Consider the following 22244-nt stretch of genomic DNA (forward strand, 5'->3'; position numbering starts at 1 on the left):
TTAGATCAGGAACATCACAGTTCACCATCAGGACAATACCATTTCTTAGATCAGGAACATCACAGTTCACCATCAGGACAATGCCATTTCTTAGATGAGGAACATCACAGTTCACCATCAGGACAATGCCATTTCTTAGATCAGGAACATCACAGTTCACCATCAGGACAATGCCATTCCTTAGATCAGGAACATCACAGTTCACCATCAGGACAATGCGATTCCTTTGATCAGGAACATCACAGTTCACCATCAGGAGAATACCATTCCTTAGATCAGGAACATCACAGTTCATCATCAGGACAATACCATTTCTTAGCTCAGGAACGTCACAGTTCACCATCAGGACAATACCATTTCTTAGTTGAGGAACGTCACAGTTCACCATCAGGACAATACAATTTCTTAGATCAGGAACGTCACAGTTCACCATCAGGACAATACCATTTCTTAGATCAGGAACGTCACAGTTCACCATCAGGACAATAACATTTCTTAAATCAGGAACATCACAGTTCACCATCAGGACAATACCATTCCTTAGATTAGGAACGACACAGTTCACCATCAGGACAATACCATTCCTTAGACCAGGAACGTCACAGTTCACCATCAGGACAATGCCATTCCTTAGATCAGGAACGTCAAGGTTCACCATCAGGACAATGCCATTCCTTAGATCAGGAACATCATAGTTCACCATCAGGACAATGCCATTCCTTAGATCAGGAACGTCACAGTTCACCATCAGGACAATACCATTCCTTAGATAATGGACATCACAGTTCACCATCAGGACAATGCAATTCCTTAGATAAGGAACATCACAGTTCACCATCAGGACAATGCCATTCCTGAGATCAGGAACATCACAGTTCACCATCAGAACAATACCATTTCTTAGAACAGGAACATCACAGTTCTCCATCAGGACAATGCCATTCCATATATCAGGAACGTCACAGTTCACCATCAGGACAATGCCATTGCTTAGATCAGGAACGTCAAAGTTCACCATCAGGACAATGCCATTTCTTAGATCAGAAACGTCACAGTTCACCATCAGGACAATACCATTCCTTAGATCAGGAACGTCACAGTTCACCTTCGGGACAATATCATTCCTTATCAGCAACGTCACAGTTCACCATCAGGACAATAACATTCCTTAGAACAGGAACGTCACAGTTCACCATCAGGACAATGCCATTCCTTAGATCAGGAACATCACAGTTCACCATCAGGACAATAACATTCCTGAGAACAGAAACGTCACAGTTCACCATCAGGACAATGCCATTCCTTAGATCAGGAACATCACAGTTCACCATCAGGACAATGCCATTCCTTAGATCAGGAACATCACAGTTCACCATCAGGACAATGCCATTCCTGAGATCAGGAACATCACAGTTCACCATCAGGACAATACCATTTCTTAGAACAGGAACATCACAGTTCACCATCAGGACAATGCCATTCCATATATCAGGAACGTCACAGTTCATCATCAGGACAATGCCATTCCTTAGATCAGGAACTTCACAGTTCACCATCAGGACAATGCCATTTCTTAGATCAGGAACATCACAGTTCACCATCAGGACAATACCATTCCTTAGATCAGAAACATCACAGTTCACCATCAGGACAATGCCATTCCTTAGATCAGGAACATCACAGTTCACCATCAGGACAATGCCATTTCTTAGATCAGGAACATCACAGTTCACCATCAGGACAATGCCATTTCTTAGATCAGTAACATCACAGTTCACCATCAGGACAATACCATTCCTTAGATCAGGAACTTCACAGTTCACCATCAAGACAATGCCATTTCTTAGATCAGGAACATCACAGTTCACCATCAGGACAATACCATTCCTTAGGTCAGGAACGTCACAGTTCACCATCAGGACAATGCCATTCCTTAGATCAGGAACATCACAGTTCACCATCAGGACAATACCATTCGTTAGATCAGAAACGTCACAGTTCACCAACAGGACAATGCCATTCCTTAGATCAGGAACTTCACAGTTCACCATCAGGACAATGCCATTTCTTAGATCAGGAACATCACTGTTCACCATCAGGATAATGTCCATTTCTTTGATCAGGAACATCACAGTTTACCATCAGGACAATGCCATTTCTTCGATCAGGAACATTAAAGTTCACCATCAGGACAATGCCATTTCTTAGATCAGGAACATCACAGTTCACCATCAGGACAATGCCATTTCTTAAATCAGGAACATCACAGTTCACCATCAGGACAATACCATTCCTTAGATCAGGAAATTGACAGTTCACCATCAGGACAATGCCATTTCTTAGATCAGGAACATCACAGATCACCATCAGGACAATACCATTTATTAAGTCTGGAACGTCACAGTTCACCATCAGGACAATGCCATTCCTTAGATCAGGAACGACACAGTTCACCATCAGGACGATACCATTTATTAGACCAGGAACGTCACAGTTGACCATCAGGACAATGCCATTCCTTAGATCAGGAACGTCAAGGTTCACCATCAGGACAATGCCATTCTTTAGATCAGGAACGTCACAGTTCACAATCAGGACAATGCCATTCCTTATATCAGGAACGTCACTGTTCACCATCAGGACAATACCATTCCTTAGATAAGGAACATCACAGTTCACCATCAGGACAATGCAATTCCTTAGATCAGGAACATCACAGTTCACCATCAGGACAATGCCATTCCTGAGATCAGGAACATCACAGTTCACCATCAGGACAATACCATTTCTTAGAACAGGAACATCACAGTTCACCATCAGGACAATGCCATTCCATATATCAGGAACGTCACAGTTCACCATCAGGACAATGCCATTTCTTAGATCAGAAACGTCACAGTTCACCATCAGGACAATACCATTCCTTCGATCAGGAACGTCACAGTTCACCATCAGGACAATATCATTCCTTATCAGCAACGTCACAGTTCACCATCAGGACAATACCATTCCTTAGAACAGGAACGTCACAGTTCACCATCAGGACAATGCCATTCCTTAGATCAGGAATGTCACAGTTCACCATCAGGACAATGCCATTTCTTAGATCAGGAACATCACAGTTCACCATCAGGACAATGCCATTCCTTAGATCAGGAACATCACAGTTCACCATCAGGACAATACCATTCCTGAGATCAAGAACATCACAGTTCACCATCAGGACAATGCCATTCCTTAGATCAGGAACGTCACAGTTCACCATCAGGACAATGCCATTCCTTAAATCAGGAACGTCACAGTTCACCATCAGGACAATGCCATTCCTTAGATCAGTAACGTCACAGTTCACCATCAGGACAATGCCATTCCTTAGATCAGGAACGTCACAGTTCACCATCAGGACAATGCCGTTTCTTAGATCAGGAACATAACAGTTCACCATCAGGACAATGCCATTCCTTAGATCAGGAACATCACAGTTCACCATCAGGACAATACAATTCCTGAGATCAAGAACATCACAGTTCACCATCAGGACAAAACCATTCCTTAGATCAGGAACGTCACAGTTCACCATCAGGACAATGCCATTGCTTACATCAGGAACATCACAGTTCACCATCAGGACAATGCCATTCCTTAGATCAGGAACATCACAGTTCTCCATCAGGACAATGCCATTTTTTAGATCAGGAACATCACAGTTCACCATCAGGACAATACCATTCCTAGGATCAGGAACATCACAGTTCACCATCAGGACAATGCCATTTCTTAGATCAGGAAGAACACAGTTCATCATCAGGACAATGCCATTTCTTAGATCAGGAACATCACAGTTCACCGTCAGGATAATGCAATTCCTTAGATCACGAACATCACAGATCACCATCAGGACAATGACATTCCTTAGATCAGGAACGTCACAGTTCACCACCAGGACAATTCCATTTCGTAGATCAGGAATGTCACAGTTCACCATCAGGACAATACCATTTATTAGATCAGGAACATCACAGTTCACCATCAGGACAATACCATTTCTTAGAACAGGAACATCACAGTTCACCATCAGGACAATGCCATTTCTTAGATCAGGAACATCACAGTTCACCATCAGGACAATGCCATTTCTTAGATCAGGAACATCACAGTTCACCATCAGGACAATGCCATTCCTTAGATCAGGAACATCACAGTTCACCATCAGGACAACGCGATTCCTTAGATCAGGAACATCACAGTTCACCATCAGGAGAATACCATTCCTTAGATCAGGAACGTCACAGTTCATCATCAGGACAATACCATTTCTTAGATCAGGAACGTCACAGTTCACCATCAGGACAATACCATTTCTTAGATGAGGAACGTCACAGTTCACCATCAGGACAATACAATTTCTTAGATCAGGAACGTCACAGTTCACCATCAGGACAATACCATTTCTTAGATCAGGAACGTCACAGTTCACCATCAGGACAATAACATTTCCTAAATCAGGAACGTCACAGTTCACCGTCAGGACAATACCATTCCTTAGATTAGGAACGACACAGTTCACCATCAGGACAAATCCATTCCTTAGATCAGGAACATCATAGTTCACCATCAGGACAATGCCATTCCTTAGATCAGGAACGTCACAGTTCACCATCAGAACAATACCATTCCTTAGATAATGAACATCACAGTTCACCATCAGGACAATGCAATTCCTTAGATCAGGAACATCACAGTTCACCATCAGGACAATGCCATTCCTGAGATCAGGAACATCACAGTTCACCATCAGGACAATACCATTTCTTAGAACAGGAACATCACAGTTCACCATCAGGACAATGCCATTCCATATATCAGGAACGTCACAGTTCACCATCAGGACAATGCCATTGCTTAGAACAGGAACGTCAAAGTTCACCATCAGGACAATGCCATTTCTTAGATCAGAAACGTCACAGTTCACCATCAGGACAATACCATTCCTTAGATCAGGAACGTCACAGTTCACCATCGGGACAATATCATTCCTTATCAGCAACGTCACAGTTCACCATCAGGACAATAACATTCCTTAGAACAGGAACGTCACAGTTCACCATCAGGACAATGCCATTCCTTAGATCAGGAACATCACAGTTCACCATCAGGACAATGCCATTCCTTAGATAAGGAACATCACAGTTCACCATCAGGACAATGCCATTCCTGAGATCAGGAACATCACAGTTCACCATCTGGACAATACCATTTATTAGATCAGGAACATCACAGTTCACCATCAGGACAATACCATTTCTTAGATCAGGAACATCACAGTTCACCATCAGGACAATGCCATTTCTTAGATCAGGAACATCACAGTTCACCATCAGGACAATGCCATTTCTTAGATCAGGAACATCACAGTTCACCATCAGGACAATGCCATTCCTTAGATCAGGAACATCACAGTTCTCCATCAGGACAATGCGATTCCTTTGATCAGGAACATCACAGTTCACCATCAGGAGAATACCATTCCTTAGATCAGGAACGTCACAGTTCATCATCAGGACAATACCATTTCTTAGATCAGGAACGTCACAGTTCACCATCAGGACAATACCATTTCTTAGTTGAGGAACGTCACAGTTCACCATCAGGACAATACAATTTCTTAGATCAGGAACGTCACAGTTCACCATCAGGACAATACCATTTCTTAGATCAGGAACGTCACAGTTCACCATCAGGACAATAACATTTCTTAAATCAGGAACATCACAGTTCACCATCAGGACAATACCATTCCTTAGATTAGGAACGACACAGTTCACCATCAGGACAATACCATTCCTTAGACCAGGAACGTCACAGTTCACCATCAGGACAATGCCATTCCTTAGATCAGGAACGTCAAGGTTCACCATCAGGACAATGCCATTCCTTAGATCAGGAACATCACAGTTCACCATCAGGACAATGCCATTCCTTAGATCAGGAACGTCACAGTTCACCATCAGGACAATACCATTCCTTAGATAATGAACATCACAGTTCACCATCAGGACAATGCAATTCCTTAGATCAGGAACATCACAGTTCACCATCAGGACAATGCCATTCCTGAGATCAGGAACATCACAGTTCACCATCTTAACAATACCATTTCTTAGAACAGGAACATCACAGTTCTCCATCAGGACAATGCCATTCCATATATCAGGAACGTCACAGTTCACCATCAGGACAATGCCATTGCTTAGATCAGGAACGTCAAAGTTCACCATCAGGACAATGCCATTTCTTAGATCAGAAACGTCACAGTTCACCATCAGGACAATACCATTCCTTAGATCAGGAACGTCACAGTTCACCTTCGGGACAATATCATTCCTTATCAGCAACGTCACAGTTCACCATCAGGACAATAACATTCCTTAGAACAGGAACGTCACAGTTCACCATCAGGACAATGCCATTCCTTAGATCAGGAACATCACAGTTCACCATCAGGACAATAACATTCCTGAGAACAGAAACGTCACAGTTCACCATCAGGACAATGCCATTCCTTAGATCAGGAACATCACAGTTCACCATCAGGACAATGCCATTCCTTAGATCAGGAACATCACAGTTCACCATCAGGACAATGCCATTCCTGAGATCAGGAACATCACAGTTCACCATCAGGACAATACCATTTCTTAGAACAGGAACATCACAGTTCACCATCAGGACAATGCCATTCCATATATCAGGAACGTCACAGTTCATCATCAGGACAATGCCATTCCTTAGATCAGGAACTTCACAGTTCACCATCAGGACAATGCCATTTCTTAGATCAGGAACATCACAGTTCACCATCAGGACAATACCATTCCTTAGATCAGAAACATCACAGTTCACCATCAGGACAATGCCATTCCTTAGATCAGGAACATCACAGTTCACCCTCATGACAATACTATTTCTTAGATCAGGAACATCACAGTTCACCATCAGGACAATGCCATTTCTTAGATCAGGAACATCACAGTTCACCATCAGGACAATGCCATTTCTTAGATCAGGAACATCACAGTTCACCATCAGGACAATGCCATTTCTTAGATCAGGAACATCACAGTTCACCATCAGGACAATGCCATTTCTTAGATCAGTAACATCACAGTTCACCATCAGGACAATACCATTCCTTAGATCAGGAACATCACAGTTCACCATCAGGACAATACCATTCGTTAGATCAGAAACGTCACAGTTCACCAACAGGACAATGCCATTCCTTAGATCAGGAACTTCACAGTTCACCATCAGGACAATGCCATTTCTTAGATCAGGAACATCACTGTTCACCATCAGGATAATGTCCATTTCTTTGATCAGGAACATCACAGTTCACCATCAGGACAATGCCATTTCTTCGATCAGGAACATTAAAGTTCACCATCAGGACAATGCCATTTCTTAGATCAGGAACATCACAGTTCACCATCAGGACAATGCCATTTCTTAAATCAGGAACATCACAGTTCACCATCAGGACAATACCATTCCTTAGATCAGGAAATTGACAGTTCACCATCAGGACAATGCCATTTCTTAGATCAGGAACATCACAGATCACCATCAGGACAATACCATTCCTTAAGTCAGGAACGTCACAGTTCACCATCAGGACAATGCCATTCCTTAGATCAGGAACATCACAGTTCACCATCAGGACAATGCCATTTCTTAGATCAGGAACATCACTGTTCACCATCAGGACAATGCCATTTCTTAGATAAGGAACATCACTGTTCACCATCAGGACAATTCCATTTCTTAGATCAGGAACATCACAGTTCACCATAAGGACAATGCCATTTCTTAGATCAGGAACATCACAGATCACCATCAGGACAATACCATTCCTTAAGTCAGGAATGTCACAGTTCACCATCAGGACAATGCCATTCCTTAGATCAGGAACATCACAGTTCACCATCAGGACAATGCCATTTCTTAGATCAGGAACATCACAGTTCACGATCAGGACAATACCATTCCTTAGATCAGGAACATCACAGTTCACCATCAGGACAATGCCATTCCTTAGATCAGAAACATCACAGTTCACCATCAGGACAATGCCATTCCTTAGATCAGGAACATCACAGTTCACCCTCATGACAATACTATTTCTTAGATCAGGAACATCACAGTTCACCATTAGGACAATGCCATTTCTTAGATCAGGAACATCACAGTTCACCATCAGGACAATGCCATTTCTTAGATCAGGAACATCACAGTTCACCATCAGGACAATGCCATTTCTTAGATCAGGAACATCACAGTTCACCATCAGGACAATACCATTCCTTAGATCAGGAACTTCACAGTTCACCATCAAGACAGTGCCATTTCTTAGATCAGGAACATCACAGTTCACCATCAGGACAATACCATTCCTTAGGTCAGGAACGTCACAGTTCACCATCAGGACAATGCCATTCCTTAGATCAGGAACATCACAGTTCACCATCAGGACAATACCATTCGTTAGATCAGAAACGTCACAGTTCACCATCAGGACAATGCCATTCCTTAGATCAGGAACTTCACAGTTCACCATCAGGACAATGCCATTTCTTAGATCAGGAACATCACTGTTCACCATCAGGATAATGTCCATTCCTTTGATCAGGAACATCACAGTTCACCATCAGGACAATGCCATTTCTTAGATCAGGAACATCACAGTTCACCATCAGGACAATGCCATTTCTTAGATCAGGAACATCACTGTTCACAATCAGGATAATATCCATTTCTTTGATCAGGAACATCACAGTTCACCATCAGGACAATGCCATTTCTTCGATCAGGAACATTAAAGTTCACCATCAGGACAATGCCATTTCTTAGATCAGGAACATCACAGTTCACCATCAGGACAATGCCATTTCTTAAATCAGGAACATCACAGTTCACCATCAGGACAATACCATTCCTTAGATCAGGAAATTGACAGTTCACCATCAGGACAATGCCATTTCTTAGATCAGGAACATCACAGATCACCATCAGGACAATACCATTCCTTAAGTCAGGAACGTCACAGTTCACCATCAGGAGAATGCCATTCCTTAGATCAGGAACATCACAGTTCACCATCAGGACAATGCCATTTCTTAGATCAGGAACATCACTGTTCACCATCAGGACAATGCCATTTCTTAGATGAGGAACATCACTGTTCACCATCAGGACAATTCCATTTCTTAGATCAGGAACATCACAGTTCACCATCATGACAATGCCATTTCTTCGATCAGGAATATCACATTTCACCATCAGGACAATGCCATTTCTTAGATCCGGAACATCACAGTTCACCATCAGGACAATGCCATTTCTTAGATCAGGAACATCACAGTTCACCATCAGGACAATGCCATTTCTTAGATCAGGAACATCACAGTTCACCATCAGGACAATACCATTCCTTAGATCAGGAACTTCACAGTTCACCATCAGGACAATGCCATTTCTTGGATCAGGAACATCACAGTTCACCATCAGGACAATACCATTCCTTAGGTCAGGAACGTCACAGTTCACCATCAGGACAATGCCATTCCTTAGATCAGGAACATCACAGTTCACCATCAGGACAATACCATTCGTTAGATCAGGAATGTCACAGTTCACCATCAGGACAATGCCATTCCTTAGATCAGGAGCATCACAGTTCACGATCAGGACAATACCATTCCTTAGATCAGGAACATCACAGTTTACCATCAAGACAATACCATTTCTTAGATCAGGAACATCACAGTTCACCATCAGGACAATACCATTCCTTAGGTCAGAAACATCACAGTTCACCATCAGGACAATGCCATTCCTTAGATCAGGAACATCACATTTCACAATCAGGACAATACCATTCCTTAGATCGGGAACTTCACAGTTCACCATCAGGACAATACCATTCCTTAGGTCAGGAACGTCACAGTTCACCATCAGGACAATGCCATTCCTTAGATCAGGAACATCACAGTTCACCATCAGGACAATACCATTCCTTAGATGAGGAACATCACAGTTCACCATCAGGACAATACCATTTCTTAGATCAGGAACATCACAGTTCACCATCAGGACAATGCCATTCCTTAGATCAGGAACATCACTGTTCACCATCAGGACAACACCATTCCTTAGATCAGGAACATCACGGTTCACCATCAGGACAATGACATTTCTTAGATCAGGAACATAACAGTTCACCATCAGGACAATGCCATTTCTTAGATCAGGAACATCACAGTTCACCATCAGGACAATGCCATTTCTTAGATCAGGAATATCACAGTTCACCATCAGGACAATGCCATTTCTTAGACCAGGAACATCACAGTTCACCATCAGGACAATGCCATTCCTTAGATCAGGAACGTCTCTGTTCACCATCAGGACAATGCCATTCCTTTGATCAGGAACATCACAGTTCACCATCAGGACAATGCCATTCCTTAGATCAGGAACATCACAGTTCACCATCAGGACAATACCATTCGTTAGATCAGGAACGTCACAGTTCACCATCAGGACAATGCCATTCCTTAGATCAGGAACTTCACAGTTCACCATCAGGACAATGCCATTTCTTAGATCAGGAACATCACAGTTCACCATCAGGACAATGCCATTTCTTAGGTCAGGAACATCACAGTTCACCATCAGGACAATGCAATTCCTTAGATAGGAACGTCTCTGTTCACCATCAGGACAATGCCATTCCTTTGATCAGGAACATCACAGTTCACCATCAGGACAATGCCATTCCTTAGATCAGGAACATCACAGTTCACCATCAGGACAATACCATTCCTTAGATCGGGAACTTCACAGTTCACCATCAGGACAATGACATTTCTTAGATCAGGAACATCACAGTTCACCATCAGGACAATGCCATTTCTTAGATCAGGAATATCACTGTTCACCATCAGGACAATGCCATTTCTTAGACCAGGAACATCACAGTTCACCATCAGGACAATGCCATTCCTTAGATCAGGAACGTCTCTGTTCACCATCAGGACAATGCCATTCCTTTGATCAGGAACATCACAGTTCACCATCAGGACAATGCCATTCCTTAGATCAGGAACATCACAGTTCACCATCAGGACAATACCATTCCTTAGATTAGGAACGTCACAGTTCACCATCAGGACAATGCCATTCCTTAGATCAGGAACATCACAGTTCACCATCAGGACAATGCCATTCCTTAGATCAGGAACATCACAGTTCACCATCAGGAGAATACCATTCCTTAGATTCGGAACGTCACAGTTCACCATCAGGACAATGCCATTCCTTAGATCAGGAACATCTCAGTTCACCGTCAGGACAATGCCATTCCTTAGATCAGGAACGTCACAGTTCACCATCAGGACAATGCCATTCCTTAGATCAGGAACATCACAGTTCACCATCAGGTAACTAACATTCCTTTTTTTATTGATTAATTTCGCTACACCTCTGGCTTTTGAGTTATATGATGCTGCCGTTACGTACCCTTAATTTCTTGTGTTCCACTTCAGTTAGATGCATTTCCTGCGCGAATGCTATATCTATTTTTTTCTTTTTTCAGTAAATTTAATAGCCTTTTCCATTTGATTTGGTTATGCTTTCTGTTAATATTTACAGTCATATAGTTCAACATGGCCATCTCATACTTTGTTTACATCTCATTTCCGATTCCTCACCACCACCTTTTCCCTTTTCTCCATTTCCATTTCTCAGTTTTCTTTTTTTGAATGCACTGTATGACAACACTTCTAAAACATAAAATATTTCAACCATTCCCACATCTAAAATTCCCTTAACTCCAAGTGTTGTCCCCCCCTCTCTGAGTCGCCCCTTGTCCTTTGCCAGGCAACCACAACTCCCCTCTCCATTCGGACTGCGAATCCATTCGCAAGTGTCAACTGATTTTGCAGTGACTGTTATTCTCTCCCACCCAACCCCCTCCAGAAGACTTTTATCTTCACAATACAGCAAAACTCCCCCTCTTTTCTTCACTTTTTATTTTTTTTAACCCCCTCCTCTTTTTTTCCCCCTTCTCCCTTACTTCCCTTTTCTTCCCTCCTTTAGTTCTTACTTATACATTATTTTTACTTCTTTATATGTAGTTTGTCATCGTTCTTTGTTCTTGTTACATCTCTTCATCTCTCTTTTTGTCTTGCAGGCGTTCTGCAAATTCTCGTGCTTTCTCTGATCCGAGAACAGTCTGTTTTGCTCCCCTGGGATAACTATTTTAAGCACCGCTGGATATCTTAACATAAATTTATAGTCTTTCTTCCATAGGGTCGATTTTGCTGCGTTAAACTCCTTCCTCTTCTTTAGGAGCTCAAAACTTAAATTTGGGTAGAAAAAAAAATTTTGACCTTTGTATTCCAGTGGTTTTTTGTCTTCCCTAATTTTATTCATTGCCTTCTCCAATATATTTTCTCTTGTCGTGTATCTCAGGAATTTTACTAAAACGGATCTTGGGTTTTGTTGTGACTGCGGTTTCGGGGCTAATGTTCTGTGTGCCCTTTCTATTTCCATTCCTTCCTGCATTTCTGGCATACCCAGGACTTTTGGGATCCATTCTTTTATAAATTCTTTCATATCTTTGCCTTCTTCATATTGTTTCGCCTACTATAGTTTTCCATTATATCCATCTTCTGAGCTAACAACTCCTGTGTTTCTTTAACTTTTTTGTCACTTTCTTCCAATTTTCTTTTTCTACCACCATTACACCACATTTTCTAATCTTTTCCCTACATTTGTTATGACCAGTTCTATTCGACTCACTTTTTCTTCTGTACTTTTCAATTTTCTTTTCATTTCACTAAATTCTAGTGTCATCCATTCTTTTAATGCTTTCATTTGTTCTTGAAATTTTTTTAAAATCTATGTACTGCCCATTCATTTTACCTCCTATTCCTCTGTGCAGAGCTTGGTGTTCTTCTTCTTCTTCTGTGTCTGCTCTTGGGTTTTGGTCTTCTGTTGTCTTCCTTGTATCTGTGTCTCTTCTGTCTTTCTTGTTGAGCTGTTTGTCTCAATTTGTTGGGTTTTTTTTCCATGGTTTCTTGATGTTGGTCTTCTTCTGGGCTGGTTATCTGTTGTGTCTCCAGTTTCCTTTTTTCATTCTCCCCCCCTTCCCGTTCCCATTGCTTTCTTATCTTCCAGCTGGGAGTCCTGCTGTCGGGCATCTCTCAGCTGTTTGTGCTGTGGAGTGAAACTCCACAGCTGGTCCCCCCTCCCATCGGTGTTCTCCTTGTCGTGCGCATTTGCGCACCCGTTTGGCTCTGTGAGCCATTTTTGCAGCCCCACGGTCAGTGGGTCTCCACTAACCTCGGGGAGTGAACTCCTCTTTTCACAGCGGGTCCCTGCTTTTTCATGCAGGTAAGACCTTCACCTTTCCCTTCTGGCATCTTTCTTTCTTCTTTTCATCTCATTGTTTTCGGCTTTTCTTTCTTAGGTGCCATTTTCTCGACACCTTTATTTTTTATTTGTTGTGATTTGTGTGTCCGGGGCTTTGCTTTTTCTTCACTTTTTTCCTTCATTTCTGGAGAGGCCTGGTATTCTCCTACCGGCCACTACTCCATCACGTGACTCCTCCAGGTCACTAACATTCCTTAGATCAGAATGTTACAGTTCACCATCAGATCACTAACATTCCTTGGGTCAGGAAAAATGTTGGTGCTGCCGCTGGTACAGGGACGGGAGAGTAAGACAATATACTGCTCCAAGTGGGTCAACCACTTAGTCATAATGCTGGCTGCTCCATGCCTGTTAAAGGAGCTGACAGTGTTTTATTTTAAAATCCTACAGAGTCTGTGCCCAAGCTCGAGGGTTGCAGATTCCTGGGGATGGCAGACCAGTGCAGAGCATCAGAAGCAGGGAGACTATTCCCAGGTAAGAAGGAAAAGCAGAGAAGACAACTTTGCACGATAGTGACCACGGCGGCAGACCAGCGAAGGCTCAGTGGCTGAGGGACTCTCACAGGTTGTGGGCAATTTGTGGTCAAGGAACCCTCATGGGTTGCAGCTGCTGGACCTCTACTCATGGGAACCAGGTATTGAAACCGGGATTTGAGAGGGTGCAGAGGGCAAGGGCACCTGAAGAGGCCTCGGGCTCTGAAGACTTCCTGATTGTGTTGGTGGTTTGGATTGCCAATGGATTGAACAAGGGTCTGTGTGACTCCAGAGATTGAGGGAGTGCAGAAGGAGAATCCAAGGACATTCAGTGTCTGAGGGGACTTGCTTTTGTTTCTCTTTCTCTCGTACTGAAAGGGGCACCAGGCGACACTAATGGCAACTCTTTGTCTGCCTTACAGCAGTCTGAGGGCAATTTCATGAAATATTATTTCTGTACTATTACATGACAAAGGAATTTTGAATCTTGAACCATCTGGTCACTACCATTCCCTAGGTCAGGAACACCGCAGTTCTCCATCAGGTTACTACCATTCCACAAGTCACAGTTAACTGCCTCATTACAATTATTCCCTGGGACAGGAACATGACAATTCACCATCAGGCCACCACCATTCCCCAGGACAAGAATGACAGTTACCCAGAGGACCATCACCATTCCCAGGGACAGGAATGCCAAGGGTCACTGACTGCTACAAGGCCTAAGAGACTCACTGCTGTGATTCCACAGGAACTTCTTCTCTTTGTCCTTGTCTTTCTTTTTGTTTTTGGGATCCACTGGAACCGGTTCCTCCTGAGGAGGGTATAACTCCCCATCCGTGGTGCACACCAGCATCTGTGGGGGTGGACAGAGCAGGAAAACAGCTGAGGCCCTCTTTGCAAAACACAGAAAATCGCCAGCTCTAATCATCAGCCCTTTTCCTCCCCCGAACCCCTTGCCGCCGCACCCCCCCGTGCCCCAGACCCCCACTTCCACCTACCCCTTACCCCTCTGTGACTCTCTGCCCCTCTATGTCCCTCCACACCCCTCGGCCCTGCCCCTTTGACCACTGGCCCTGTCCTTCCCGACCCTCGGCCCCTCCCTGAGCTTCAGTCCCTCTATGCCCTTCCACGTCCCTCAGCCCACTATCCACAGACATAGCTCGGTCTGAATATCAAGCATTGGAGCTGTGCATACGACTCAGCACCCATCTACTGTGGTTAACCCCAGGAAAACTGGGGAATACTTTATTCTGCAGAATTGTTTATTGCCTCCACTTCAAGCCCACATTCAGAACAAGTGCAAGAGAGCAGGAGCAGGAAGTCACTCAGCCCCTCAATCATGCCCCACCATTTAACATGATTATGGCTGATCCACACTGGCCTCAACTTCTCTTCTGTGCCAGTTCCCCAGAACCCTCAATTGCTCCACCATTCAATCATTCATCTGTCTCCACTTAAAACCTATCTAACGATCCAGCCCCTCGGGGGCACAGAGAATTCCAGTGTCTCCCCTCCCTCTAATCTAAGGGAAGACCTATTTTAAAAGACAGCCCCTTATCCAGTCATATTGTCCCCTCATTCAAACGTTAATGGCAGGAATCATGGCTCATTGCCTCAGAGATTGGTGAAGTTTTATCTCAAAGCCTCAGAGCCGAAGCAATCTCACTTGATTCTCAAACTGTGGAGTGAAGAGGGACATGATCATACCTGACAAATGTCAGCGGTCTTGTAGAAAGTCTTTTTGTCAATCGTCTTGAGTGACTCGATGACACATGGCATATCGACCAGCCGGGATGCCAAGGGTTGCTTGTCCACCCGCACGATGCCGTGACGACCATCGGCTGTGAGGGAGGGAGGGAGGGAGAGAGGGAGGGAGGGAGGGGAGTCAGACACCTGGTGTACTTTCCCCTCTCTCAGTCAGCTGTCATGTCAAGCCTCTGCACATGTCATGTGTACAGAGGTCAGGTGTGAGTAGAGCCAGCAGAGACAGTTAGCAGGACATTGCACAGAGGCATTCAAGATAAAGTTCAAGTTCATTATCATCTGACTGTACATCTACAGCCAGACAAGAATGTTTCTCTGGACTACATTACACACACATACAGGCACAATACATTGCACATAAAAATCATGCATATTTATATATAAATAATTTAAAATAAATATAAATATTTGGAATTATTTACTTGGTTACAGGATCATCAATCTCACAGCCTGTGTGAAGAAACTATTTCCCAGCCTGACAGCTTTGATTTTGATGTTCCTGTACCTCCTTCCTGATGATAGTAGGTCAAAGACTCTGAGCACTGAATGGTTGACAGGTGCCAGAACAACATCCCATTGGGAAGTTTGGATAAAGACCAGAAATTTAATGCCTCCAGACAGTTGGCACTGCATCTGTACAAACAGAGCCAACATTGCCTCTTGGTTAACTTTCAATAGCCAAGGGGTGAGGGAGGAAATGTCTTGTAGGGCACTGATAGGGTTTTCATCTGTAATTGTTTCCCACCTCTCCCGATCCACTCCTTGGAGCTTGTTCTCGGTATAGTTCAACTCCCTGAGTGGCAGACAGTCAAACTGCTCACAGAGTCATTCAACTCTCCGATCAGCAGGTCAAATCAAACTATTCAGCATTGTTTAATCTCTCCAAACAGCAGGTAAAATTAAACTACACATGGCATTGTTACGATTATGTTATATTTTATATTGTATATAGACATGTTTTAAAGGAGATAAACTGTGGCGGGTTTTTTATTGTAGGTCACATCCAAACACTTCAAAACAGATCTCATTTAAAATGCCAGAGCTCTGCTCAAGCCAAACAGTCCAGGCTCCAAGTGCCTTTGCAAAAACTTTAAAGAATGCCTATAAGGACTTCACAAGTAGGTGTTAATTGGACATGCTGTGGAGTGATGGATTATTGTTTTGGAAAGCAACAGATGAACAGTCTCGAAGATTAGATCCGGAGCTGCAGTCTGTCTGAGTGCAGAGTTCTGTTCTCATATGGTCATGTGGTTTTCTCTGAGTCAGAGAGAGAATCCAGTTCTACAGTTCAGCAGCTGGGACTGGAACATGCCAAACTAGCAAGCTTATGGAAAAAACCCATTTTGAAGATGGGTGTGAGTTCTTAATTCAGTCTGGTCAAAGTCCTTGTGGTCCATACAAGAGGAGATGGCTGGCTGCATATTTCACTTGAAATAAGGGAAACAAAAAGGAATTTTGTGGTGACCTGAAAGAGGTTAACATTTGGAAAACCCTGATGGGGCAAGTTTCTTTGGTAAGACACTAAAGAGGCTGATTGGGAGGAATCAGTTTGTGTCCAACGAGCAACAAATCTCTCTCTGAAAACCGACAAGAATCTTCCTGAGTGATAACCATTTACCTTTCAAGCACCAAAGCCTGGTGAAATTCACAAATGTTAAATTCTGTGCACAGTATAAGAATTGCCTGATTCTGGTGAACTTGGAGGAGTGAGAAGTGAGATTGGACTGTGAATCAAATAACTTTTCTGAACTTATACACACATTACATACATGTGCACTTAGAATTAGAAGGGGGTTGTTAGGTTAATAGTAATAAGTGATCCTGTTTTCATGTTTAAAGATAATTAAAAGCAACTTTTGTTTTAGTAAATATTTGTCTTGGTGAATTTCTATTGCTGCTGGGTTTTGGGGTCCTCTAGGCCCATAACAATATCATTAAACATCCTGGATAGTAGACAGTTAGACTACTCACGGTGTAACTCAATGGTCAGTCGGTCCCGCAAGTTGACATTCCCTGACTGCACAGCTCTCCGCACATTGGATGCACACTCCTGTCCAGAAAGAAAGCTCTAAATTCCACCAGACAATGCTCAGCCTCTGACTTCCCTAACCCCCCTCCCCCTTACCCTCACTCCCTTGATCCCGACTCCTCCCTTCCCCAATCCACCAACCCCATTCCATGACCCCATCCCCTGCTCCCTCGACCTCTCTTTTTCCCTGATCCCTCTATCCTTTGATCCCCTAATCCCCCGAATCTTTCAAAATTGCTCATTATTGGGACTGCAGCTGAAATTAGAGCATGCAGAATTAGGGGCAATTGCTTTCTTGCAAAGGAATTGGTTCCAGGATGAGGAAAATGAGCATGGAGGAGTCATAGGTGGGATGTATACAGTGAATGGTGGTGCATTAAGGAGCAAAGAGACCTTGGGTTCAGAGTTTGCTGAAAGTGGTAACACAAATGCACAGAGGGGTGAAGAAAGGTTATTGATTTCATAGGTCGAGGCAGTGATTTTGGCACATTGTGCTGTAATTTGGCAGAACAGTGATTAGACAACACTCGCCCCACTGCAGGAATGATGTGGTAGCTCTGGAGAGAATGCAGAGGAAATTCATAGAACAAAAAACATTACAGCACAGGCACTTCTGCCCATGATGCAGTGCCAAACTCTGTAAACTTATTCCTCAACAATTTAATCCTTCCCCATTTCAAACCCTCAATTTTTTCACAGCTTTGTGCCTATCTAAGCATTGTTTGAATGTCCTATTGTCCCTACTCACCAGGGCATTGTCTGGATTGGATAACATTTTGTATGGGGAGAGATTGGATCGGCTGGACTTCAAGCAAAGGAGGCTGCGGGGGAACCTGATGGATATGATTATGAGAGGCATAGAGAGGCTAATGGTCATCTTTTGCCCCATTATCAGAAATGAAAGGATATGGGTTCATGTGAGAAGTGGTTTTAAGGGGGAACTGGAGAGATTTTTTCCCCCACAGTGATTCATATTTGGAAGTCACTGCCAGAGGAAGTGGTGGTCAAATGTGATTATCAGGTTTAGAAGACTGCATGAACAGGCAAGATATAAAAGGATTACAATCTTCCGGCATCCTTTTATGATATCAGTGTAGATGGGTAAAAAGATGAGCATGATGGAGGTGGGCTGAGGGGCCCGTTTCTGTACTAATTCTGCAAATTGGGAGAGTGGTGCTGTCGTAATTCTGGGAGCCTGCTCTGGGGACTCAGTTCTACCACACTCTAAGATAAAGGAAGAGAAAGATGCACCTTTAAGTCTTGCTGATGATGCCAAGTTACATGGGAGAGTGAGGTCCCATCAGTGCCTCAGAAAGCCTCAACATCACATCCCTGATCTTATACAGTACAACTCCGATTATCCAAAATCCTCATTTATCTGAAATTTTTAAAAAATTTCAGATAAATAAGGATATCTGAAATAAATCAGAAATCCTCATTTAACCAAAATGTTTTTAGGGCTGAACTGACCTCACAGGTTGAAAAAAAATTAACTCGACATGAAATTAGAATAGCTATTGTCCTCGTTTCAGGTAACTCCCTCCCCTCTCTTTCCATTTCTTCTTTACCTTCCCCTATTGACTTTTCTCTCCAACTCTCCCTCTCAAACTGTGCGCAACCGTCTCCCAGCCGCAAGCGGTTAAAGGAATCCATTGTCATCAAGGAGAGCGGCCTTCCGGGCAGGAGCAAGGACATTGGGCTCCCAGCAGGAATGGGGCCCCCATGATCGGCGGTGCCTAGCATTTTTTTTGGTGAAAATTAAACATTATTTTAATGCTTTAAAAGCCTTCCCTTGCTTACACTCTGTTACTAGTGATTTGCTGTTGCTACTGGGCTGTTTTTAAAAATTGACCAGTTCTCTGAAAAAACGTTTATCCGACAATAGGGGCGGTCCCGACCATTTCAGATAATCAGAGTTCCTCTTGAAATTAATGCCACCGCCAACTCAACCTGCACGTTAACCTTCAGGCTATCCTGTCTTGCACGAGGACTCCCAGGTCTCTTTACATCTGGGGATTTTCAATTTTATCCTCATTTCGAAAATTGTGTGCCCATTTAATTTTCTACCAAAGTGCATGACTGTACACTTTCGGACATTATATTTCATTTTCCACTTCTCTGCCCATTCTCCTAATCTGTCTTCTGCAGCTTCCGGTTTCATCTACACTACCTACCCCTCACCTACCTTAATATCATCTGTAAACATGGTCACAAAGCCATTCATTCCATCATCTAAATCATTGATATATAACAAAAAGAATGGCCCAAACCCCAATCCCTGTGAAACTCCAGCAGCTACTGGTAGCCAACCAGAACATGATCCCTGTATTCCAACCTCAGCTCCTCCCACACTAGTATGTTTCCTGCTATACCATCTTCTTGGGTATCCTCATGTGCGGCACCTTGTCAAACGCCTTCAGAAAATTCATATACACATGCATTGAATCTCCTTTATCCGGTTTACTTGCTACTTCCAAAAGATCTGTCAAGCAAGATTTTCCCTTAAGTTCCCCTTTCCATGCTGGCTTTGGCTTATCCTATCATATCATGTGCTCCAAGTACTTCTTAACCTTACCTGTGACAATCTTCCCAACCACTGAAGTCAGGCTAATATAAGAAAAATGGCTGTGCTACCAGAGCTGCTGTAATGGAAGCACTGCCTCGGGTTTGGACCTGGAAGATCGAATCAAAGCGCTGTTCCAAAGGGTTCAACCGCCTGGTCCTAATGCCAGTGTCTCTGTTCAGGTGTTAACTAGCTGTTAAAGGAACCGATGGTAATTTTAAGCTAAAATCCTCCATTCATGGCTCTGTGCCTCAGATGACAGAATCTATGCTCAGTAGCGGCCATGAGAGTAGGAAGACTCCGGGGAAGCAGTGGACCAGAAACAAGTAGAACACCCCCGATTGAGAAGGAGAAGCAGAGAAGGCCACCTGACAGGACGTTGACCAAAGCAAAGGACCAGCTGAGGGACCCACATAGGCTGTGGACTGCTGGAGACTGGCTCATGGGAAGCAGGTCTTTCAAACAGGATTCGAGAGGGTGCTGAAGGGCACCTGACAGGCCTTGGGTGCTGAAGGCTTACTGATTATGTCAGAGGTTTGGATCTGGACCTCGGGTTGCCAATGGTTCAAAAAGGTGCAGAGGCTGCGGGAGCACTGGAGGTGAATTTATGGACACACAGTGTCTCTGAAAGGACTCTCTTTTACATCTCTTTTTGTGCTTTAAGGGATGCTGAGTGACACTAATGATGAATCGGTCCGCCTTACAGCAGGCAGAAAGCAATTTCATGTGATATTACATGATAATAAAGGAATCTTGAATTTTCGTTCTGATTCCTCGTTCCCTCCTTGGGGTGTCATTTGTGAATTTCCAGTCAAAAGTACTGGCATAGTACTGGAAAAACTCAGCAGGACACGCAGCAACCATAGGAAATAAAATAGACATTTTGGGCCTGAGCCCTTCGTCAAGATGATTGCAATGACAGGTTACCAAGGCTGTTTTGAAATGGGCTTCTGTTTGAAGCCACAAAGCGTGTACTGGAACCTGATGCACCGAATAACTAAAACACTCACCGGCGGCAGCCGCAGGATGTACTGACTCTCCAACTCGTACGGAGCATCCTCCTTGCTCTTGCAGCCCTGCTTCTGTCCTCTGGCTGAAATAAAAATAACAAGAGGGGGAGACAGTGCAGCTTCATTTTGTTTTTTGTTATGTCAAAGGCTAGAGGAGGGGAGGGGGATGGGGGAGATTTATCACCATTCCATGATTGTGCATAGCAAGATCCCACAAAAAAAAACTTCAGGTGATCTGGCCTGGTTAGATTCATTGAGACAAATATTGACAGGAACATCAGAACAACCTTGTTCCAAATGTAGATGAAATGTAGATGTTGGTGGGGGTGGGGGTGTGTGGTGGTGGTGGTGGAAGAGACCACCAGCAATATAGCTTCCAAACTCACATGACAGCATGCAAGAAGAACTTTTTAAAAAATTTAACTTAGACATACAGCACGGTAACAAGCCAATTCAGCCCACAAGGCTGTGCCACCCAATTAACCTACACCCCCAGTACCTTTCAAACAGTGGGAGGAAACTGGAGCACTCGGGGAAAACCCACGCAGACATGGGGAAAACATACAAACTCCTTACAGACAGCGCTAGATTCACACCCTGGTCCCGATCGCTGACACTGTAAAGGCGTTGCACTAACTGCTATGCCGACCGTGCTGCCCTGGAAGAATATCAAGATTACAGGAAAGTGGAAAGAATATCTTTTTCTCTACAAGATAAGATGTCTTTTTATGAGTTAAAGTGGACCCCATTTATTGATTATATACAATTTAAATAAGTTTGAATTAATCATTTTTTTCTTTAAAAAAACTTTTGTTATTATATATTTTTTCTATATATGTTTTCTTTTTTTTTCTTTTTTTCCCCTTTTTTTTAGTTTTTTTTATTATTAGTTGTTTTTTTTTTCG

At 43.3% G+C, this 22244-nt stretch overlaps 1 protein-coding gene across 2 annotated transcripts in view; it reads right to left on the reverse strand.

The window, feature by feature from the left end:
• Nucleotides 1-22244, reverse strand: part of taf7 (TAF7 RNA polymerase II, TATA box binding protein (TBP)-associated factor) — a 313475-nt gene that overhangs the window by 283464 nt on the left and 7767 nt on the right. For both annotated transcript variants that reach the window (XM_069893795.1, XM_069893794.1), the window contains exons 2-5: nucleotides 21340-21422; nucleotides 17709-17787; nucleotides 15681-15814; nucleotides 14706-14826 (exon numbers count right to left, since the gene is read on the reverse strand). In XM_069893795.1, the coding sequence (XP_069749896.1) occupies nucleotides 14706-14826; nucleotides 15681-15814; nucleotides 17709-17787; nucleotides 21340-21422 (417 nt within the window). The remainder of the gene's footprint in view (nucleotides 1-14705; nucleotides 14827-15680; nucleotides 15815-17708; nucleotides 17788-21339; nucleotides 21423-22244) is intronic.

Source organism: Narcine bancroftii, chromosome 8, assembly GCF_036971445.1.
Source record: "Narcine bancroftii isolate sNarBan1 chromosome 8, sNarBan1.hap1, whole genome shotgun sequence".
In the NCBI taxonomy this organism is placed as follows: Eukaryota; Metazoa; Chordata; class Chondrichthyes; order Torpediniformes; family Narcinidae; genus Narcine; species Narcine bancroftii.